The sequence below is a fragment of the Rhopilema esculentum genome, chromosome 11 (genome assembly GCF_057945365.1).
Source record: "Rhopilema esculentum isolate cy_ngs chromosome 11, ASM5794536v1, whole genome shotgun sequence".
NCBI lineage: Eukaryota > Metazoa > Cnidaria > Scyphozoa > Rhizostomeae > Rhizostomatidae > Rhopilema > Rhopilema esculentum.
In genome coordinates, this window is record NC_142825.1 from 10,909,159 (window position 1) to 10,927,733 (window position 18,575).

The 18,575-nt window shown below is 35.9% G+C and overlaps 1 protein-coding gene and 1 pseudogene across 3 annotated transcripts in view; one reads left to right on the forward strand and one right to left on the reverse strand.

The window, feature by feature from the left end:
• Positions 1-17,704, reverse strand: part of LOC135694133 (phosphorylase b kinase regulatory subunit beta) — a 35,904-nt gene extending 18,200 nt beyond the window's left edge. For 2 of the 3 annotated variants that reach the window (XM_065212822.2, XM_065212821.2), the window contains exons 1-13: positions 17,591-17,704; positions 15,302-15,396; positions 14,331-14,469; positions 7,474-7,681; positions 5,232-5,291; positions 4,700-4,836; positions 3,771-3,834; positions 2,668-2,763; positions 1,514-1,618; positions 1,030-1,122; positions 585-642; positions 317-403; positions 44-85 (exon numbers count right to left, since the gene is read on the reverse strand). In XM_065212822.2, the coding sequence (XP_065068894.1) occupies positions 44-85; positions 317-403; positions 585-642; positions 1,030-1,122; positions 1,514-1,618; positions 2,668-2,763; positions 3,771-3,834; positions 4,700-4,836; positions 5,232-5,291; positions 7,474-7,681; positions 14,331-14,469; positions 15,302-15,362 (1,150 nt within the window). In that variant the 5' untranslated portion in view covers positions 15,363-15,396; positions 17,591-17,704. Of the gene's footprint in view, positions 1-43; positions 86-316; positions 404-584; positions 643-1,029; positions 1,123-1,513; positions 1,619-2,667; positions 2,764-3,770; positions 3,835-4,699; positions 4,837-5,149; positions 5,292-7,473; positions 7,682-14,330; positions 14,470-15,301; positions 15,397-17,590 lie in introns of those variants that run through there. The other variant, XM_065212823.2, reaches the window with a different exon arrangement.
• Positions 10,861-14,337, forward strand: LOC148958995 (zinc finger MYM-type protein 1-like; annotated as a pseudogene).
• Positions 17,705-18,575: the final 871 nt, after the last annotated feature.

An 18,575-nucleotide genomic window follows, 5' to 3' on the forward strand; every position in this document is an offset into this window, starting at 1 on the left:
CTCTTCATTTAAATTAGCTTTTTCTGTGTCGTACAACGCATACCTTCGGGTTTATTCTTCTTCGCGTTGGTGCTATCATCTGTGTCTTAAATGAAATGTAAATAAAATTAAGTAACATTGGTTAATAGAAAAAAGGCAGTAGAACTTGATGCTAGCTAGGCAGTATACCATAAATGCAGTTAATAAACAGCAATATACCCCCTGATGTTATACACCTAAACACTGAATACCGATGACGTCACTGGCTTTTCACCATTATTGCTACATTTACTGCAAAATTTGCTTATAGTATTAATTAATAAAGTAAATAACCTACCGGTTTTTGGCTGCTTTAGGGTCACAAGCAGGCTTTCCACCTTTTTCATATATTTTACCGCATCTTCTTGGTCGCCAAGGAAATAGGCTGGAGGTTAAACAAAACCATGCTAAGAATTTTCATGGACTAAATAGATAGGAAGTACTGTGTTATTGTGTGTTATACTGCTGTCTACAAAAAAGCATTACAAAAAATACGAAGTTTAAATGTAATGCTTTTTCAAATAGAAAACTGTGCCAGCATGCCCCCATATTTAGAGCTAAATTACCTTCAAGAGCGAGGTATACATAGAAAATAGGCCACTCTGCTTCGATGCCATCGAAGTTCTAGAATGAAACAAATATAGCACTACATCAAAAACGAAGCAAATGGCTAAGAATCAACTGATTTTTATAACTAATAGAGGAGCCGCAATACAGTAAATTTTTCATTGTTTTATTAGATTTGAATTCATTGATGGAATTCAATAATGGTTTAAATATAATTATGAAGACCAATATGGCCCCTTTTCATGTGAAAACTGGCTCCAGTTTGTACCAGCTCTAGTTTTTAATTCAACTGGGAATGAAATGATCACAGGAGACAAAACTTGGAGCAAACAAACCAGCTGGCGCTAGAAAAAACCAAGTCTAGAACCTGCTCCATTTGGGGCCCAGGACTGTGTAAACGGAGTCTTACACGATAAAAGGATCACATGAGATCGGAGCACAAACCTTAAGTATAGAGCGGTCATAATGCCGCCTGTCCTTCGGCTCAACTGATGTCCCATAGCCATCTCTCAAAAACCGTTTTAACCCGTATTCGCCCTGCAAAATATATGCGTAATCCGACACAACCGAGACGTTAAAAGACAAAAAGAAGACAAAAAGGTAGGTAAATACACCCTTTTCAAGATGAACTAAGTGGTACTCTAAAATTCTCAATTTTCTGCAACTACTGATTCCCTTTTGAAACGCTACGAGAACAAAACTTAACAAACAAAGCCGATATATTACATATATTTGCATTGAAAACTGTCTCCGAGTGTATGGTTGGAATAATGGCATAAGTGTTATCCTGATTCAAATTAGCATTAGCTAGAAACTGAGCTTAGAGACTGTAAGCTAGCTAAAGAAGGAATCTCCTTGTCCAAAACACAACAAGGATCAAGAAAATGAAGTTTCAAAAATGTTTAAAAATAGTCGACAATTCCCAAACCTTTAAAGTGTTGAAAAGACGTTCTTTTGTTTCCTTGTGTAGTTTCTCATCAACAACAGCAAATGCTGGGTATCCCAGGGTGCAAAGCAAAGCTGCGTCGGTTTCCTACATCAAAAGATTAGCAAGCATAATGAGTAAAATAAGCAGATTGTACTGTCAAATTTAGTAAGCGTCGCGTTGAAAAATGGCATATAATATGTCTGTCTTTGACACATAACATGAGACTTGACTTCCACACATATTTATGAAAGTAAGCAACTATCAACAAAATATTAGTGAAGTTTGAGCAGTCGTTATGCCGGAGTCGGAAATTAGGCCCTGTTTACACGATAGCGGTTTCTCTTCGTTTCGGATTCGTTGCATACCAGATAGGCATTCTTTTTACATGATGATGACCCAATCCGATGTGCTTATTGCTTTGCTTACGTGGAATGAAATCACCCTGCTTCGAAAATGGTATGCAGCCAATCCGATATGTATCGGATATGGCAGAGTACTAGTGATCGCAAACTCTGTGATCTCGACCCCACGTTTAGCACAGTTTTCAACAAATTTTTGTTTCATCAGAGAAGAAAACAAAATGGATGCCTTTTAAATGAAGCTTGTTCTTACCATAAAGATAGAACTTGGACGCATTTTTTAGATTACTACCCATCTTATTGATCTGACTTCTAGTTTTGCTTAATTTTAAGAAGAGGGCGGCTTGGAAAAATACTTTCTTTGTCTAAAACGAACTTTTCAAGCCAAAGCCTCTTCCTTTACTTTCTTTCCTGTCCCTACCATTTCTCCCTGTTTCAGTGCATTCACATGGCAGGATACTTTTGGGTGCGCCTCAAATAGCAACGCAGAGGCTCTACTACAACAGACTGCACCCCGCAGTACGGAGTAACCGCTGTTGTGTAAACCGGAGCTCTATCTGGTATAAAACCAATCCGATATCGTTCGACGAATCCGATATGAAGTGAATGCGGTGTCGTATGAACGCAGCCTTAGTTCTTATCACGCTTTAAACAAAGTACAAGATGCTTTTGTTGACTGTTATTATTTGCTCTTGAATAGAAAAATGTAAGATTTCACATTATAGGTTAACCATCTTCATAAAGGGAAATTGCATTTATCTTAGTTCACTTCTGCTTCAATTTAAAAATAATTACCTTGGACCTTGATTCCCTTGGCAATAGTGTATTCAAAATGCTAGTATTTCTGTTATGGGCATCAGGATCGGTATAAAGCACGGACCAGGAAGTTCCCTGGACAAAAAGAAAACATTCCGATAAAAAACTCTAGAAATTCTTATTATCTAGAAACTCCTGAACATTTTTTGACTAGCGAGGTGAAGGTTTGTGTAAATGGCATTGGCCTAATCCCACCATTTTTTCTAATGCCAATCTTAGACAGATACGATTTAAACTAAGACTGCATATCATGGAAGATTTCAAATCAAATTTTCATAAAGATTCCAAGAATCCCATCGCATCTATTGAGCTGTTTTCCTTTGCTGATTTGGGATGATTGATGCTGTCAAAAAAATTCCCAATAAAAATAAAATAACCAGATAAATATGTTTCATCGGTCTCATTATCATGTAACAGCTACACAACAGCTCTGTTTATCAATCTGGTTAATTTTCAGAAATTACAAAACGTTTTTCACCTAAAAATATGCATCTGAAGAACCATGGACCACTTTTGGCTACTTTTTATGCCAAACTTAAAATCTTGCTGATTTACGGACAAGTTAATGATCTAAAGTCCTGCACCTGGACGCTCTATTTAAAAATGATTCAAAAGGCTTGTTTAAACTTAAAATTTATAGCGCAACAAAACACAAAACAGGATACTATAAGATAATATAAAACAATGAACTACAAAAAACACAACACAACATAATTCAGCAAAAAACAAAACAACATAACACAACACAACACAACTCAACATAACATATCATACCACAACAAAACTCAATATAGCATACTACTTCAAAACTCAATACAGCAAACTACAAGATTTGCATGAATAAAGCTTGGCAAGTCCGTTTGTTTGTGAGACACTAGGTGCTTTTTGAGACATCAACACAAAAGTGATTATTATTAATGTGCAGAACTTCTCAGCTTTGCTTACCATCTTACGATATGTTCATAGTTATAAGCTTATCAGGCAAACCAGCTGTAAAAACAAAAACAGGTGGTGAATAAACCAGATCAGAGCCGTGCAAATTCAGATAAGCTTTGAAGACAACCACATATAAACTCGACTACCTTCGCACCATATAGGTTCAGTCCATTGACAGCCTCCAATGCTGCTCTTGCCATTCCAATCGAACTATTGATGAAAAACAATACATTTCAAGTTTCATCTATTTCTTTAACTCTTTCTCAAATTCTAGACACAAAAAAATACCCGGTGCACCCCTATCCTAAAAATATATGAGAACCCTTCTCTCCCTAGTAGTTTCTTTGGAAGTCTAGATGTTCCGTGTAATTGAATCTAAAGATTTTTTGAATAATATGAACTATTCAAAAACGCCCTCCGTGACATTGATTGGCCAAATTCATTAGCTTTACAATACTAGGTTCTGTTCTACGTATACTGAGAAAAATTTCTGATACTGATTACTTATTTCTTAGGAAAGATTAGGGCTATTCTACTTATATAAGCACAGTCTATCCTAAATATTAAGAAAACCCTAGCAAAATTTCTTCCTGAGCGTAATTATCATTATTACTTCAATGCTTGTGTAATAAAATATTGCCGTTGATGTTCGAAATCGCGGAGAAGGGGCTATTGTCATGGAAAGGTGCAATGGTAGGGGGCTTGGGGGCTTGAGGTGTAAAAGGTACTAGAGGGCTTGAGATGTAAAGGTACTGAGGGAATGCTCCAATCCTAACTATGAAAGGCGTCCCATGGGAATCACTCAAAAGTAATTGTATGACTTTTTGGGCTCAAAACAGTATTTGCCACCAGACTTTTGTCTGGCTAAAAATGTTCGTATAGATTGTGCATTAAGGGTAGATTTTATGACAATATATTGTTGCAAAACGTACTTCACAGCTGGCTCAATGCAAAGCAAATTTTTCCACATCTAACAAAACAGGGAGCTTGTTAGAATAAATAATATATTGAAATGATTCAGTTATATTCCTCTATTAGTTGATTCACTTTTCTAAGGAAATTTGTTGCACTTTACCTGGCTGAGAGTTCTCTCGATCCATCATTGTACCTGGTTCCTCGCTCCCAAATTCCATAATCTGCAGTTCTGTATGTTCGCTCGACATAATAAACAAGGTTCTGAATAAAGTTAACTTCATCTGTAGTGAAAATTATCTAAAATAAAAGATATCATTACTAATTATTAAAAACTTGATTGAATACAAAAATATTTAATCCTTTATTGCCTTCAACTAGTATACAGAAAAACTGTAATACCTTGCTGTTAACTGGAAAACCGCTACGGTGGAAAGTATTTCAATTATACCTGAATTGAGGAAAGAAACCTCTTCCACAGAAATGAAGAAAAAGAAGGTAGATGAATACATACTAGTCATTTGGCTAATGCTTGAAAATTGATACATCCCTACAAGTTCATCTTTATGAATAAAGTAGGAATAAAGTTTAGATTGAAAGAAATCACACTTACAAACAGACCCGAGACAGTCATCTGGGCCAACGTCAACAAAAACAAGGATATGATGTCGATCTAGAACAAAGAAGTATCTTACAAACAGACCCGAGACAGTCATCTGGGCCAACGTCAACAAAAACAAGGATATGATGTCGATCTAGAACAAAGAAGTATAATTTAACCGTCTAGCACGACCATCCAATAGCTTTTTATTTTCTTGATCTACTCATGCTCTGAACTTCGCGCAGACACAAGAAAGCAGTACATTTTGCGTGCATGAGGAAAGTTCCTTCGTTTAGCATTTATGTGTCAAATGCTGGATGTTGCAAAAAAGAAAAAATCGCCTAAGCTTGGCCTCCGAGTCAAAACAAATTAACATCATCCTCCAGTCGGTTGACGTCTTCAATTTTAAACAACTGTCCCTAGTAGACAAGGGAAAAGGCGGAGTTTTTGCGTGGAACTAAAACACATTTTGTTTCTCACAATCTTCGACTGTTTAACGTTATATTCGTGCGATCGCACGAGCGTTGATTACTACTTTTAAAGATGGCATGAAAATGACACTTTCATATGTTTAGGTACCTAATGCAAAGTTCGAAAACTAAACACAATTCGAGTGTTAGCGCAATCTGATAGTTAGGATGATTTTCCAATGTTATACATAGATTGGCGATAGGGAACAAATTTTAAAAAATCTCTAAAAAACTTGAACTTCTTATAAACGCTCTTGTCAATCATAATCGAATAAAAAATCAGGCAATGTGATATCATCAACAACCCTCTTCGTGAAAGGAATTGAAAAAGCGTATTTTCATTTCATTTTGAAATTATTCATACATGAAACCCCCTTCAGTTAATTCTAATGATACAGTAAGAAAATTATTAATAATTAAGATATATGTTCTATTAGTCGCTGATTAAGAAAAAACTCAATACCCCGGTCAACACTAACTTTGATAGACGAAAGAAAAGAAAAAAGAATAATGAAGATGTTTAAATAAGATTAGCTTGATCTATGGTCAAAGCTTGTGTGTGTTATCAAATAACGGATTTTTAAAATCCAATGATAAAATCATCAGAGTTTTCATCAGATCAGATTTAGCAGTGACATCAAAGATTAAAGTCGACAATAAAGTCAAAATAAGTCTTGATGCCATTCATCACATTCATAATTCATTTCCATAACATGCTTTCTCTTATCAGGGTTTCCAGATGTACTCTTACCAGGGTTACTTTTATCAGGGTTAATAATTGGCCATCAAACATTTCACGCATGTTTCACGATTCAATAGTTGCCAACATGGTTCCCACTCAGACTTTGCAAGCTAAACTAAAAATACCAAATCAGGTAAATTTTGGCTAATTGTGTGGAAGATTGCTTTAATAAAAAGACATGATATATTGACAAAAATTTTATTTGGTTTCCATATCTGTTATCTTGTATTTCTGCTCCGTGTTTCGTCAATGGAGATTTTGGAATTTTCTAATATGTCGTTGAACATTATTTGTGGGAAGATAATTTTTTCCTGCATATTTTTGTGGCTTTTTACTTGCAGCCAATTTTTGCTTTTTCAGCCAAATCAATTTCAAATGGCCATGGCTTTGAAAATGAGCAAAATGGAGGAATTTTGATATCAAAACGGCCAAATGGGAGGCCAGGCTTTTGAATTTAACCCAAGATTAAAAATTGAAAAAGATTCGCAAGAGAAACAACAAATCTTTTAACACAGATGTTCTGAAAAGCATAATTACATTGTAATTGGTGTTGCCTTTGAATTTTCTGTAAACTCTCAACGTGGCAGCTTGAGTAAATCGCACAACCAGATGAGTGTGAATCGCACGCATGAAATATTTTATGCGTACTATTTACAACACACATGATAAATTCTTTATGAAAAAGACTGAGACGTTTCCTGGCCTCAGCCTATTTGAGTCATTTTTTGATAACCTATACGCTGACGTACTAGACAAAATATCTTCCAGCACACATGGTAAACGGTTTCACAATTTTCATATTGAGATTCTAAATTATAAACAATAATGGACACTAGGGGGGCGAAGATGGGTGGTCGCCCCCAAATATTTTTGGAAGATGCTGGCCTTTTGTTCTAAAACAATGGACAAGTTTGGTGTCATCTTATCAAAAAAACTTCCCCCTAAATATTTCCCCAGGTGTCTGCCACTGAGAAGAGCTGAACAGCAACATTTCAAAAAACCATTTTAGGCAATAAATATCCAACAAAAAGTTTATCAAATAAGTGTTTACTTTTAGATAAATTTTCTTCCAAAAAAATGCAAGAAAGCATGACTTTCAAAAAAAAGTTTCAAGGGAGCAATACCTGAAAATGATTATATTCATTATCAGTGACAACCTCGTCTCCAGTTGCACAATGGAATTTCGCATGAAGAGTGTTTCTCCATCTTTGATCTTTTTTGAATTGTTCCACTTTGTTGCATTGTCTCATATAACAGAACAGGATTCCCCTCATGCACTTAACAGTACTTTGTTCTAAGGCATGGGTTCTGCCCTGGTCATCATCGATGTGTCTAAATAAAAAAGCAACGAACATTGTGAATTTCCAGCAATTGCTTTGCTATTTCAAATACATAATAACAACAGAGCTCTTATGTCACCCAATACCACACTCATGCAGACTGTGCAGAAGGATCAAATTTTGTTCATTTAACAAATATTATATGCTCAAAAGGCTTAAAAATCAATGCTTTCTTACAATCTTCTTTTTAATGCTTTTTCTAGACAATGGTATTACATTATTTTTACTGTAGACATGCTACAGATATTTTTCCAAATCTTGCTCAGCATCTAAATTTGGGTAGATGTATGATATTTTTTTACTAATATCTAATATCCCACCACCTAAGAATTTGTCCCTCCACCTATGAATAAATGAGAATTTTGTGTAGTCACAACTCCAGATTATCTGTGCTGACTGAACTTATGCACAGATTGAACTCAGAAATTTGCAGTAGTCACAACTCCAGATTATCTGTGCTGACTGAACTTATGCACAGATTGAACTCAGAAATTTGCAAAGGTAGAATTTTGTGGGCAACAAGCAAATCTATTACAACCCATTTGTACTTCTTTTTGTACTTCTATATGACCAAAGGTATGCCCATGACCAGGGGCGTATTCATGGGGGGTGTAGGGGGTGTGACATCCCCCCCACGATTTAGATGATACAGTCGGTTAACCCGGCAGATTTTAAATTTTGAAGCCTGAGTCGGTAATTTTTACTTTTAAGCAATTTTACACACAAGTGAACGACGAAATAAAAGCTTATCTCAAGTTGACAGTAATAATAATAACTTGAGAAAGCAACCATAAAATCAAATAAGGAATATGATTGCATTAATAACATTTGCTATTGCTGTTGTTGTTGTGATATACTTCCGGATCGGATCAGTTGTCAGTAGCTTGCAATAGTTATCAGCAGCATCTTCTCGTGTCCTGCCAAACAATACATTAAATCGCCGTCTCGTTGCCGACTAATCGAGTGAAGGTGAGTTGGACATTTATCTACAGATCTGTTTAGTATTGTCTGACATACAAAAATAATAACAAGATGTGAATGATTATTTCCGTGTAGGCCTAATCTAAAACCTTGCTGGTTGGTTCACATCAGGCACTGAAATCGACTGAAAAGCCCTAGCGACTCACAACGCAAGATACGTTCACCCTGGGTCGCTGGAGACTTTCAAAATGGCATCTTTCAAACACAGACTCATTTTTTAGACAATGGGATATTCCATTTTATAACTGCACATGGGGATTTATACCTCTTTAAAAGTTGTGTGAGAATTAAATACTTGATAACAGCATTGACTTTTTATACTTCTAAAAAGACACCTAACAAGTTACTGTAATTACTTAACTACACACTACTTTACATACACTACAAAGACGATACCCTGGGGAGCATTACCTATGTCTACCCCGGGGCCATAACATAGAGAGGAAAAAGATGCACGTTTGTAATTAGGAATATTTGAAGATATTTTATCTCAAGCATCGAGACTATTGATCTCAAGCATTGACTCAAGTGACTATTGATCTGTAGACCTGTTAAGATACCAACCATATTACACCTGGGTTGTTCTTTTAATCTTTTCAATCTTTCTAGGGGTTTAAAAGGCTTTTCATACTTTATGTATAGGAAAAATACCAACAGCATAAAATCTACCGCAAATACTTTTTGCTTATATTATCTCATCGAAATAGACATTATATTATCTATTGCTTGTTCCACATATATTTACTAGGAATTCTTCCTAAGACCACTAAACCACTGTTTTGTAAGCCATTTAAGATGCAGGATTGATTTGCTAATAATAATATTCAGAAAGATATTGTTCGTTCTTCAATTTTTTTATCTGGAGCTAACATTCACCGAAAAGTTATTCTTATCTTGAAAATGTTGTCTCTGACCATACCTTTGAATTCAGTATGGCGCCAATAGGTAATGCTAAAAGTGATTATAAGTTACGCAAAAAGATCAAATAATAAGGCAATATTATGAAAAGCCACAAACACGCAACCGCAAAGGGAATTTGGTCCACTCCAACTTTTTTCCAAACTCGGTGGAAGTTTAAATCATAAAAATAAAGGCCACTGATCATCTTAAGCCTTGCAAACATTCTGGTAATTGACCAGAAATCGTTTTACTGAAAGCATGAAAAATGCACGGCAAAATTGTGACATTCGAATTTTTCAAATCTGATGATACCATCAAAAAAGCTTGTAACGTGGACGTGACTTCCGGTCTTCTGCCAGAAGGTTGCCAAGGCTCAATGATTTAAACCTTAAAAACTTCGGTTAGGCTGGTTGGTAGATGGTTATGCAAAATTCCCTGTCTATAAAATATATATTCTTTAGTTAGAATCATGTAGTCAATCTGCAGCATTTATTACGATTTTTTCTAGAGAACATCGTAAGAGTTGATTTCACTTAGCTTTAGCTTCGTATAACATTATTTTAGCATTATTTCTTTCTATTCAATGCACCTAAGACTGTAAGTGACTAGGAATAACAGCATGACTGTAGTATGGAAAATCTATTAAATAACTGAATTTACTGGTTGTTAGGGCTCTTGGTGGTTAGTAGAGCGAAAGTAGATGTCCTAAAATATAAAGTTCAAAAATCTTCCAAGTTCATTGTCTCTTCCAGGCATGTGTAGAAAACTGGCCCCTTCAGGTTTTACCCTCCACGCAAAAGACTTAAGACTATCAGTTTTGGTACACGTATTTTTTTCGAGTTTCTTTTTTAGTTGTTCCCAAAATATAAGTTTAGCAAAACAAAGATAGATATTTCATCCAGTGTCCTTAGATTCCTCTTTAAAGTACTAAATGATTCCACAGTTCAAAGAGAATGAATTAATTACCCAAGTACGAAATTCATTTGATTTTTTATGCACCTATTCTTTATACATTTTCAATATTCGTAGCTGCAAAGATTGGTTTTGAAGACTCGGTCAATTTTCTATGTGAGTCGGTCCAAACTTTCGTGACGCCTGAAGGCAGAATGGAACATTTGACAATTTCAAAATACTTTGCTTTGTTAATTTTGAAATATGAAATAATTGCAAGATTTCATCATTGAATATGAAATAATGCCATCCCCCCCTTATAGGGCCTCAAAAAGGTCGGTCACTGGGTTTTGTACATATTGGGAGCATGGGGTCGCTGGGATAAAAACTACTTAGTTGCAGAAGAGTCACAGAAGCCATAACATATTATAAATTTAAATGAACGATTATGCAAATTTTGAACTCAAACACGTTTATGGATTGGTGATTAGTTTTGCAACACTTGTAATGTAATAGAAATATCAAGTCGTAAATCACTGTTACGTATTTTCGAGGCTTTTTACTTCTTTGCTAGGTTTATGGCTATCTGATGTTGTTCAATTGTGAAAAGACGCAGGATAAAACCTTTTTCCGAAGGGACTCGGACGATTATCTGCTGATGATGCGTGGACTGTTACAGGAGTAGGGAAATGGCACAAAATGAAAAGTTCTGGAACGAAGAAGAAAGGAAAGCTGCAACAACATTTTTCAAGTTATAGTCACAAGGAAGCACTCAAAGATTTTGCTCGTTTTATGAATCCTACTCAGCAGGTAGACACTTTCCTAGACAGGTCACGCCGAAAAGAAATTATGTGGGATGAAAGTGATGCTGCTTATAACAAAAAAATGGTGGCTATGCTTTGCGACATAACCAGAATACAGGCTGTTCAAAGTATTCCATTTCGTGGACACAAGAATGATAAGAGTAACTTTGCTACGCTTGTGCAGCTTCTTAGTCGTTATTGTAGCCTCCTAAAATCATGGTTGGTCGAGACGAGACTTCGGCCTTATCACGTGACATATATGAGCCCAGAGACGCAGAACTCATCAATATCTTGGACAAGTTCACCCGACAAAGAATCATGCAGATGTTAACAACGCCATGGCATTTTCTGTAATGGCTGACACAACTCCGGACGTAAGCAATAAAGATCAACTTTCCATTGTTGTCAAATACGTTATTGATCAAAAACCCGTGGAGCGACTTTTATGTAAACCCTTTTATGTATGCATATTTTAAGTGACAAGACCGGCGAAGGGCACGCTGCTGCAATCCTGGAAGCCTTGAATCAATGCAATGTTGACATTTCCAAGCTTTACTTCCAATCTTATGACTTTGCATCTTGCACGTCAGGCATTTATAAAGGATGTCAATCGATTTTGAATGGAAAGGATAAAGATCTACTGCCCAAGAAGAAAGATATACCATATATCCCTTGCCAAGCTCACAGAATGAACACATTTGTAGAGCGGAGCTGTGAAGCAAGCAAGTTGGTAACATCCATGTTCGACGTATTGCAAAGTCTATATGTTTTTTTCTCAAGCAGTACCAACCATCCTGAAGCTTTAGAGAAAGAGTTTAACGAAATGGAAGGATCACTGAAATTGAGAAACCTTTCGCAAACGAGGTGGGTTGCTCGATCAGAATCGATTGAAAGTTTTTGGATATCGTTGGAAGCTATCATTAGCCTGCTCGAGCGATTTACCGAGATACTAGTTGACTTCAACAAAGAAACAAGCAAGCAAGCCAAAGCTTTAAAAAAGAAAGTCCTTCGATTGGACTTTATCAATAGTTTGAGCTTCATGAGGCTCATAATGCGTAGATGCAAAGTATTAATTGTCCAGCTTCAAGATGAAGCTATCAATTTGCTTGATGCTCTTTCTCTGGTTTCCTCAACTACAACTGCCTTGAAAAATACGAAATGTGGAAGATATCCAAAATCAGCTGACAGCAGCCACATCAATGGCACAGAAATTTCACATCGACCCTTTTGACAAGTATGAGAGGTTCCACAGAAGAAGACTTGCGCCCAGACGGTTGGAGGAAAATCGAGATAACGAATCCATACTGTCATTTGACCTTTTTTATAGGAAGCCTTTCTGTCTTGGATCAAATTATCAACGACTGCAAAGAAAACTTGAGCAAAGTTATGGAAAAGATGAAGCCATTCTCAATTTTAAAGCTACCTTGGAATAACCTAAGCGAAGAATTAGCCGAAGATTGACAAAGCTACTATCTGGAGCAGTTGGAAGCGCAAATCTCTTAGCAAAGCTTAGCGTTATAAGGGAAGAGCAAAGCAGGAGCAAAGCAGTCAAAGAAATGTCTGTGAAAGAAGTAGCTGGTTATTCAACAAGTAAGAAGGCAATTTTCCATCATGTTATGCAGCATTTGCATTTTTATTGACTGTACCTGTCACTGTTGCCAGCAACGAAAGATCATTCAGCAAGCTCAAGCTTAAAACAAAGCTCCGCAGCACAATGCTTCAGGATCGGCTGGAATCGCTTATGATAATTTCTTGCGAGCATGACTATACAGAAGAGCTTAACTTGATGGAAGTGGTGAAACATTGGGCACAGTCAATTATAGACAAAACTGATATTTGTATTTTTGCTAAAAAATGTTGCTCGCTATTAATCTTGCTTTTTCATTGCATTCTTACTCTTTAGTAACTTCAACTCTGTAACTATAGAATAACATCTTTAATGTTTTATTTTTTTATAATTCAAAAAAATACGTTTTACTCGGCAACCAAAGCATTAACACCCCCCCCCCTTCCTTCAAGAAAAATTCCTAGCGACGCCACTGCCCATGATACAATGCTCATAGCAGAATCGAAAAATAGTCTCCAAGTGCTTCTGGATAGGGTGGTAGAGGAAAGTGAGAGACTTGAGAAATGGCACATGTGCTAACAGCAAGAAAGGTGAAGACCAATGTTTAGAGTCTGAAATGCTATGTCTGGTGAGCTCTTACGTACGGATGCGAGGGATGGATGATGAGAAAGGCAATGTGAAGAAAGTTCAGGAGTCAGCAGGTTTTTTCGACGGGTGTTTAGAATTCCCTGACTGAAAAGACACAGAATAAAAGTGTGCTAAGGAGAGCAGGTACAGAGGGGCAACTGATGGAAATGACTAAATCAAGGCAGATAAGTTTCTTCGGGCATGTTATGAGGAAGGAGAAATACAAGCACTTGCCGGTGACTGGAAAATGGCAGGAAAGAGAGCTTGATGAAAAACAAAAACTGATTTACAGCAAAAATCTCAGACTCTTTGGAAAGTGGAACTTTCTGTGCATTATTGGCATTATGAACAACTATGTACAAAACTGACTGAGTGTACACTCTTTTTTTTATAAGAACAATTTTATAAGAACAGGAGCCTCAAAACTGGTCAAAAGTTAAGAACAAATTAAGAACAAGCTGAGGCTGAGCTTATGCAAATTGCAATTTTGAACAACGTTTTTTCTCAAAATCGAGGATTTTTAGCGATGTGTGGGTGCTTTTTCGGTGAATATTCAAATTTGTCAGCAAATTAAGGCTGTCTCACTCACTTTGTTGGCAAATGAGGCCTGAACACCTCCTTAGAGCAAAAAAGCTAGCAATAGCACTGCTTACACCCTCTTAATTTAAGAACAAATTAAGAACAATCCAGCCTCAGATTTTCGAACAAATTAAGAACAGTCAGCCTGAACTCAAATTTACTGGTTCTTATAAAAAAAGAGTGTATTACATGAAATTTTAAAAGCTTTGCGGTGATAGGCAGTGAATTCAACCATCTTCCCTTGCCCAAACTTCTGAAAAATGACAAAATTCTATATTGCTAAAATACATTACCTGTATGCTAAAGACAATCCCCATATTGAAATAGCACAATAAATATTATCTCTTATATGTGCCTCTTTATCTTTCCCTGATGTGTGGAGAGGAAACAATCCAATAGTAGCACTTTGGTATTTGAGCAACTGGGTGACAACTAAAACAAAAAGATAAAATGAGAACAGTACCGTAAATCCTTGAATAAGCCCCCAAACTCGAATAAGCCCTCCCCCCTCAAATAAGCCCCCGCCTAAAAAAATCATTTTTGCAAATAAGCCCCCACATGACTGTAGAATAACATCTTATTTCAAGAAAGCCCCCACAGGACAATAACTATACAGTATTATTACCTTTGACTAGAGACCAAAAAACAAAAAAGCAACTTTAGTGATGATAAAAAATTATAATATTTGTTAGATCTTCACACAGCACTTTGTAACTCTTTTAATGATCTCAGAAATGGTCTCTAGTGTTGCATAATAATGCCTTTTCTTGGTTTTGGAAACATTGGCAATACAAAAGAATAGCTAATATTAATAAAATATATTTATATAAATACCATACAGAGTCTATTTGTGGCTTTGAAAACCCTAAGTGTTGGTCAGTAAGGCCAATTGTTGTTGCGTATATTTTCTAGCTTAGAACTCCTTATCATTTATTTTAGGTTTCTTAATCTGAAGAATGTCAGACAAAAAGCTTTAGTTTGATTTGATGTTTGTTTTTCTCAGAGTAACTTTTGAGCTTTGTATTGCCAAAAAATTGTTAGGAGAGATAATCTCCTTGTACAAGTGGAACATGAGGAAACATCCCAAAAATTAGAAAAAGTAGAAACTCAGACATCACATCAGACATACATTATAGGATTCTTCATTCTAAAAAAGGATTGATAGAAAAAGTTTTGCAATGTTTAATAAGCAATGTTTTGCAATGAACCCTTTTCAATTTTCTTGTCTAGCAAGACCAATTGAGTATTCTCAATTGCTTTTTACCTAAATTGTAATGCTCATCAAGCTTTTGTCTTCGGCAACCGTTTCCGCTGTCATCTGCCATCTTTCACTACCATTTTATAAACCAATCACAAGACCTGCAAAAAAATAAGCTTGTCAGTTTGCTTGGTTTTTTGCAATGGTATAAAGTGTCAAAGGGGTAATTTATTTTTCAAAATGAACCAACTCCAAGTTAAAGTGCCTATGGAATGAAATTTTACATGTTGTTGCAATATAAAATGAAAATTGATTTGAAAATTTGCATGGGAAAGTATTTTTGGGGGGTTTTAAAAACAATGAGTGACAAAGCGTAAGAGACCAGTGATGTCACAAGGTTAGCAGTTGGTTCCGTCTTCACAATAAACACACCATACTACTTAGTCAGGGCTGTTATTGAAACAATTATTCAAATTGTAATTCCAGCATGAAATTTTGCAAAAAGGGGTAGTGTGATTCACTGAAAAAGATAGGATATAGAACCCAACTGAAAATGACCCCCTTTGCCTTTTTGAGACCAGGGTTCTTTGCCCCCAGCCCTTAATGGCATTATTACAATATCTCTTCTGAAAATAAGTACAATAGCAAGAGATGGCAATCTAATACACAGAAAACAATAGGATATAGACCCCATTTGGAAATGTGTTCCCTTGTTTTTTAGACTGGGGTACATTGCCCCAGACCTTAATAGATGGTATTATTGTATTTCTGTTGCACTTTGAAACTTTGCAAAAAGGACGTTTTCATGGGCTAAAAAAGATTGGATATGGACCCTGCCTTACAATTGCCCCCTTTGGCTATTTTTACTAATAGTTCCAATAACGACCTTCATTCTCCTTAGTGTATTAAACACCAACTGCTTCGGTGTTTGCAACTTGGGATGTCACAAATAATGTGTGCTTTGTCACAGTCAAAAACGTAAAAATGGGATATTCAACCTAAATTTTAGAAGGTTTTGAAAGAAATTTTAAATAACCTCAACATATATCATTGAAATCAGCAAATTTTGGTTAATTAAAGTGTGCCTTCATCTAAACTTGTCAAATTTCATTTCACAGGCACTTTAATGTAATTTGAAACTTGCTTACTGAAAACCTTGTCACATTTCAAGCAAACAGTAATCCATTTATATTAAGTGTATGCCCATTTATATAACAGAAAGTACCTGCATTTTAATTGCCATGGAACAGAGAAATTTGAGGTTCCTATTTACAGACTGCAGGAAATTCCCATCTAAGGGTGTAGAGCATGTCAATCACAATAGCTAGATGTAAAGATGATAATTTTTCTCAAGTAAGAGCTGGGTTATAGAAGCTTCAGTTGAAGAACTTTAAACATCCTCAAAATTAGCTGAACTTGAGCAAAGTCTTTAAAACATTGATATATAAAAAATTTTAGGGACCCCTTTGGTAGCTATTGAACTAGGGTGTTTTGTACTGCTGAGTGCCACATTCTTCTATTGTGTAATACATTGGCGTGTATTTGTTTATAATAGTTTATTTTTGTCAATAAAGCTAAGAATATTTTGCCTAGGTTAGTCGGGTAAATGCTCTGCTGTTCAGTTCGTGGCATTTGCAGCTATATAGTTTATTTGGAAACAGCTTAAAATCATTGTGGGATTACTGTCTTACCCAAGAGTTTCATGATGTTCAGTACAAAAATGATTGAAATGATTTTCTTTGTGACAAAGTTTTTTATTAGTGTTTACAAATTAACGAAAACGTTAAAAACCATTAGGAAGACACTACCCATGATAATTGTTGTCACTAACTGTTTGTCCAAAATGACTTTTTTGACAGGTACATATATGTTGTCTATAAATTCAACAAATTCCAGTGATCTCCCTGTTTTTGGCCAAATCTCCCTGTTTCTCTCAAAAAAAAGTCTGAAATCTCCACGTTTTGAAAATTTAGGTTGACAGGTCTGTTTCCTGCATTTTTATATCTCAGGTAATATTTTCCACTAGTTTTAATGAAAATTTTATGCGTAATATAAATCCAAAGAAAATAAAATAAAATAAAGTTAGCATGGTGCATAGTTTAGCCTTTATTGAATTTCTCTCGTTAAAATGTTTCATAATAAACAAAACACTATATCTAATCTGCTGCCATGATAATATTAAAGAGGAAGAGGAGGTGGGGTTTTGGGTTTTGTTGTTGGGTCTTTGGGATTACAGACACCTTTTTCCTGGAGGAAACCTGCCTTAGGATTCTAAATAATGTTGCCAATTTATAACATATTACAGCTAGCCTAGAGCTATTGTTAAACAGATAGCTGGAAAGTATTATAACTTACAGAGTTGCTGGTTCCATACAACTTGCTGTAACGCCATCTTTATCCGAGTTATTTTATTTATTCTCTATCTGATAAAGAGGCTGTTGCAACTTGCATTGCATGTAGCCACCTTTTGTGGGTCTCAGATGTATGATACCAATTAGACAGGGAGTTTTGTATTAAAAGCTAGCAAACTGGACCTAAGTGTAAACAAAGAATTCAACACATGCATGGTCTTGAAAAGTGTCAATAAAAAGGTTTAAAGCCTTGCCATAGTGGTACAGAACAGTGATGTGGCTAGACAACTTTGAATGTTGGAGGTATAATAGGTCTAGTTTTACCTATTACTTTGAGTAGTCGTCAGAGCGAAGAGCAAAACAGAAATATCGTCCGACTCGTAGCGAGAATATATACTGACTAATCATTCTTAATTAACTAAAGGTTATATATAAGTGAAAGCGAGGTTAGCATAATGTCATGTGATATACAGTCCTACTACAGGGGAGGGGGAGGGGGTTCAGAAAAAAGTGACCAACTCCGCGCTCGTTTCGCTCCGTTTTCGTTGATGAAAACGCTGTCCGCTCACACTTATCCGTTTTCAAATGAATACGATTTGAATACGAAAAGTGTTCACACTGCTCTCCAACAAAAACGCTGTTGGTGGCCTCATTTTTGAAATGAGGCGTTCAAAAATCCTTAACAAATTGGCGTCATTATAAAATAAACTAGAAATAGCTCTTGCTAGTACTGCCCGCAAACAATTAGTTCCTTGATAATGATTGTTTTGAAAATTCAGGTCAGGATATTCGAAGAAGACACCATCTTGGGTTTTCACAATTTTATAAAAACAGCTGCTCTAGTTGATGCTAAACTATTCTTTTTATCAAGAATTTTTGGCGTTCAGTTTGCCTTTGATTTAAGTCCAACGCCCTTTTGAAAATCATGAAAGTTTTTCAAGGGTTTGACATTTATTTTTCGATAGTCACGCCAATCATAACTTTTGCTC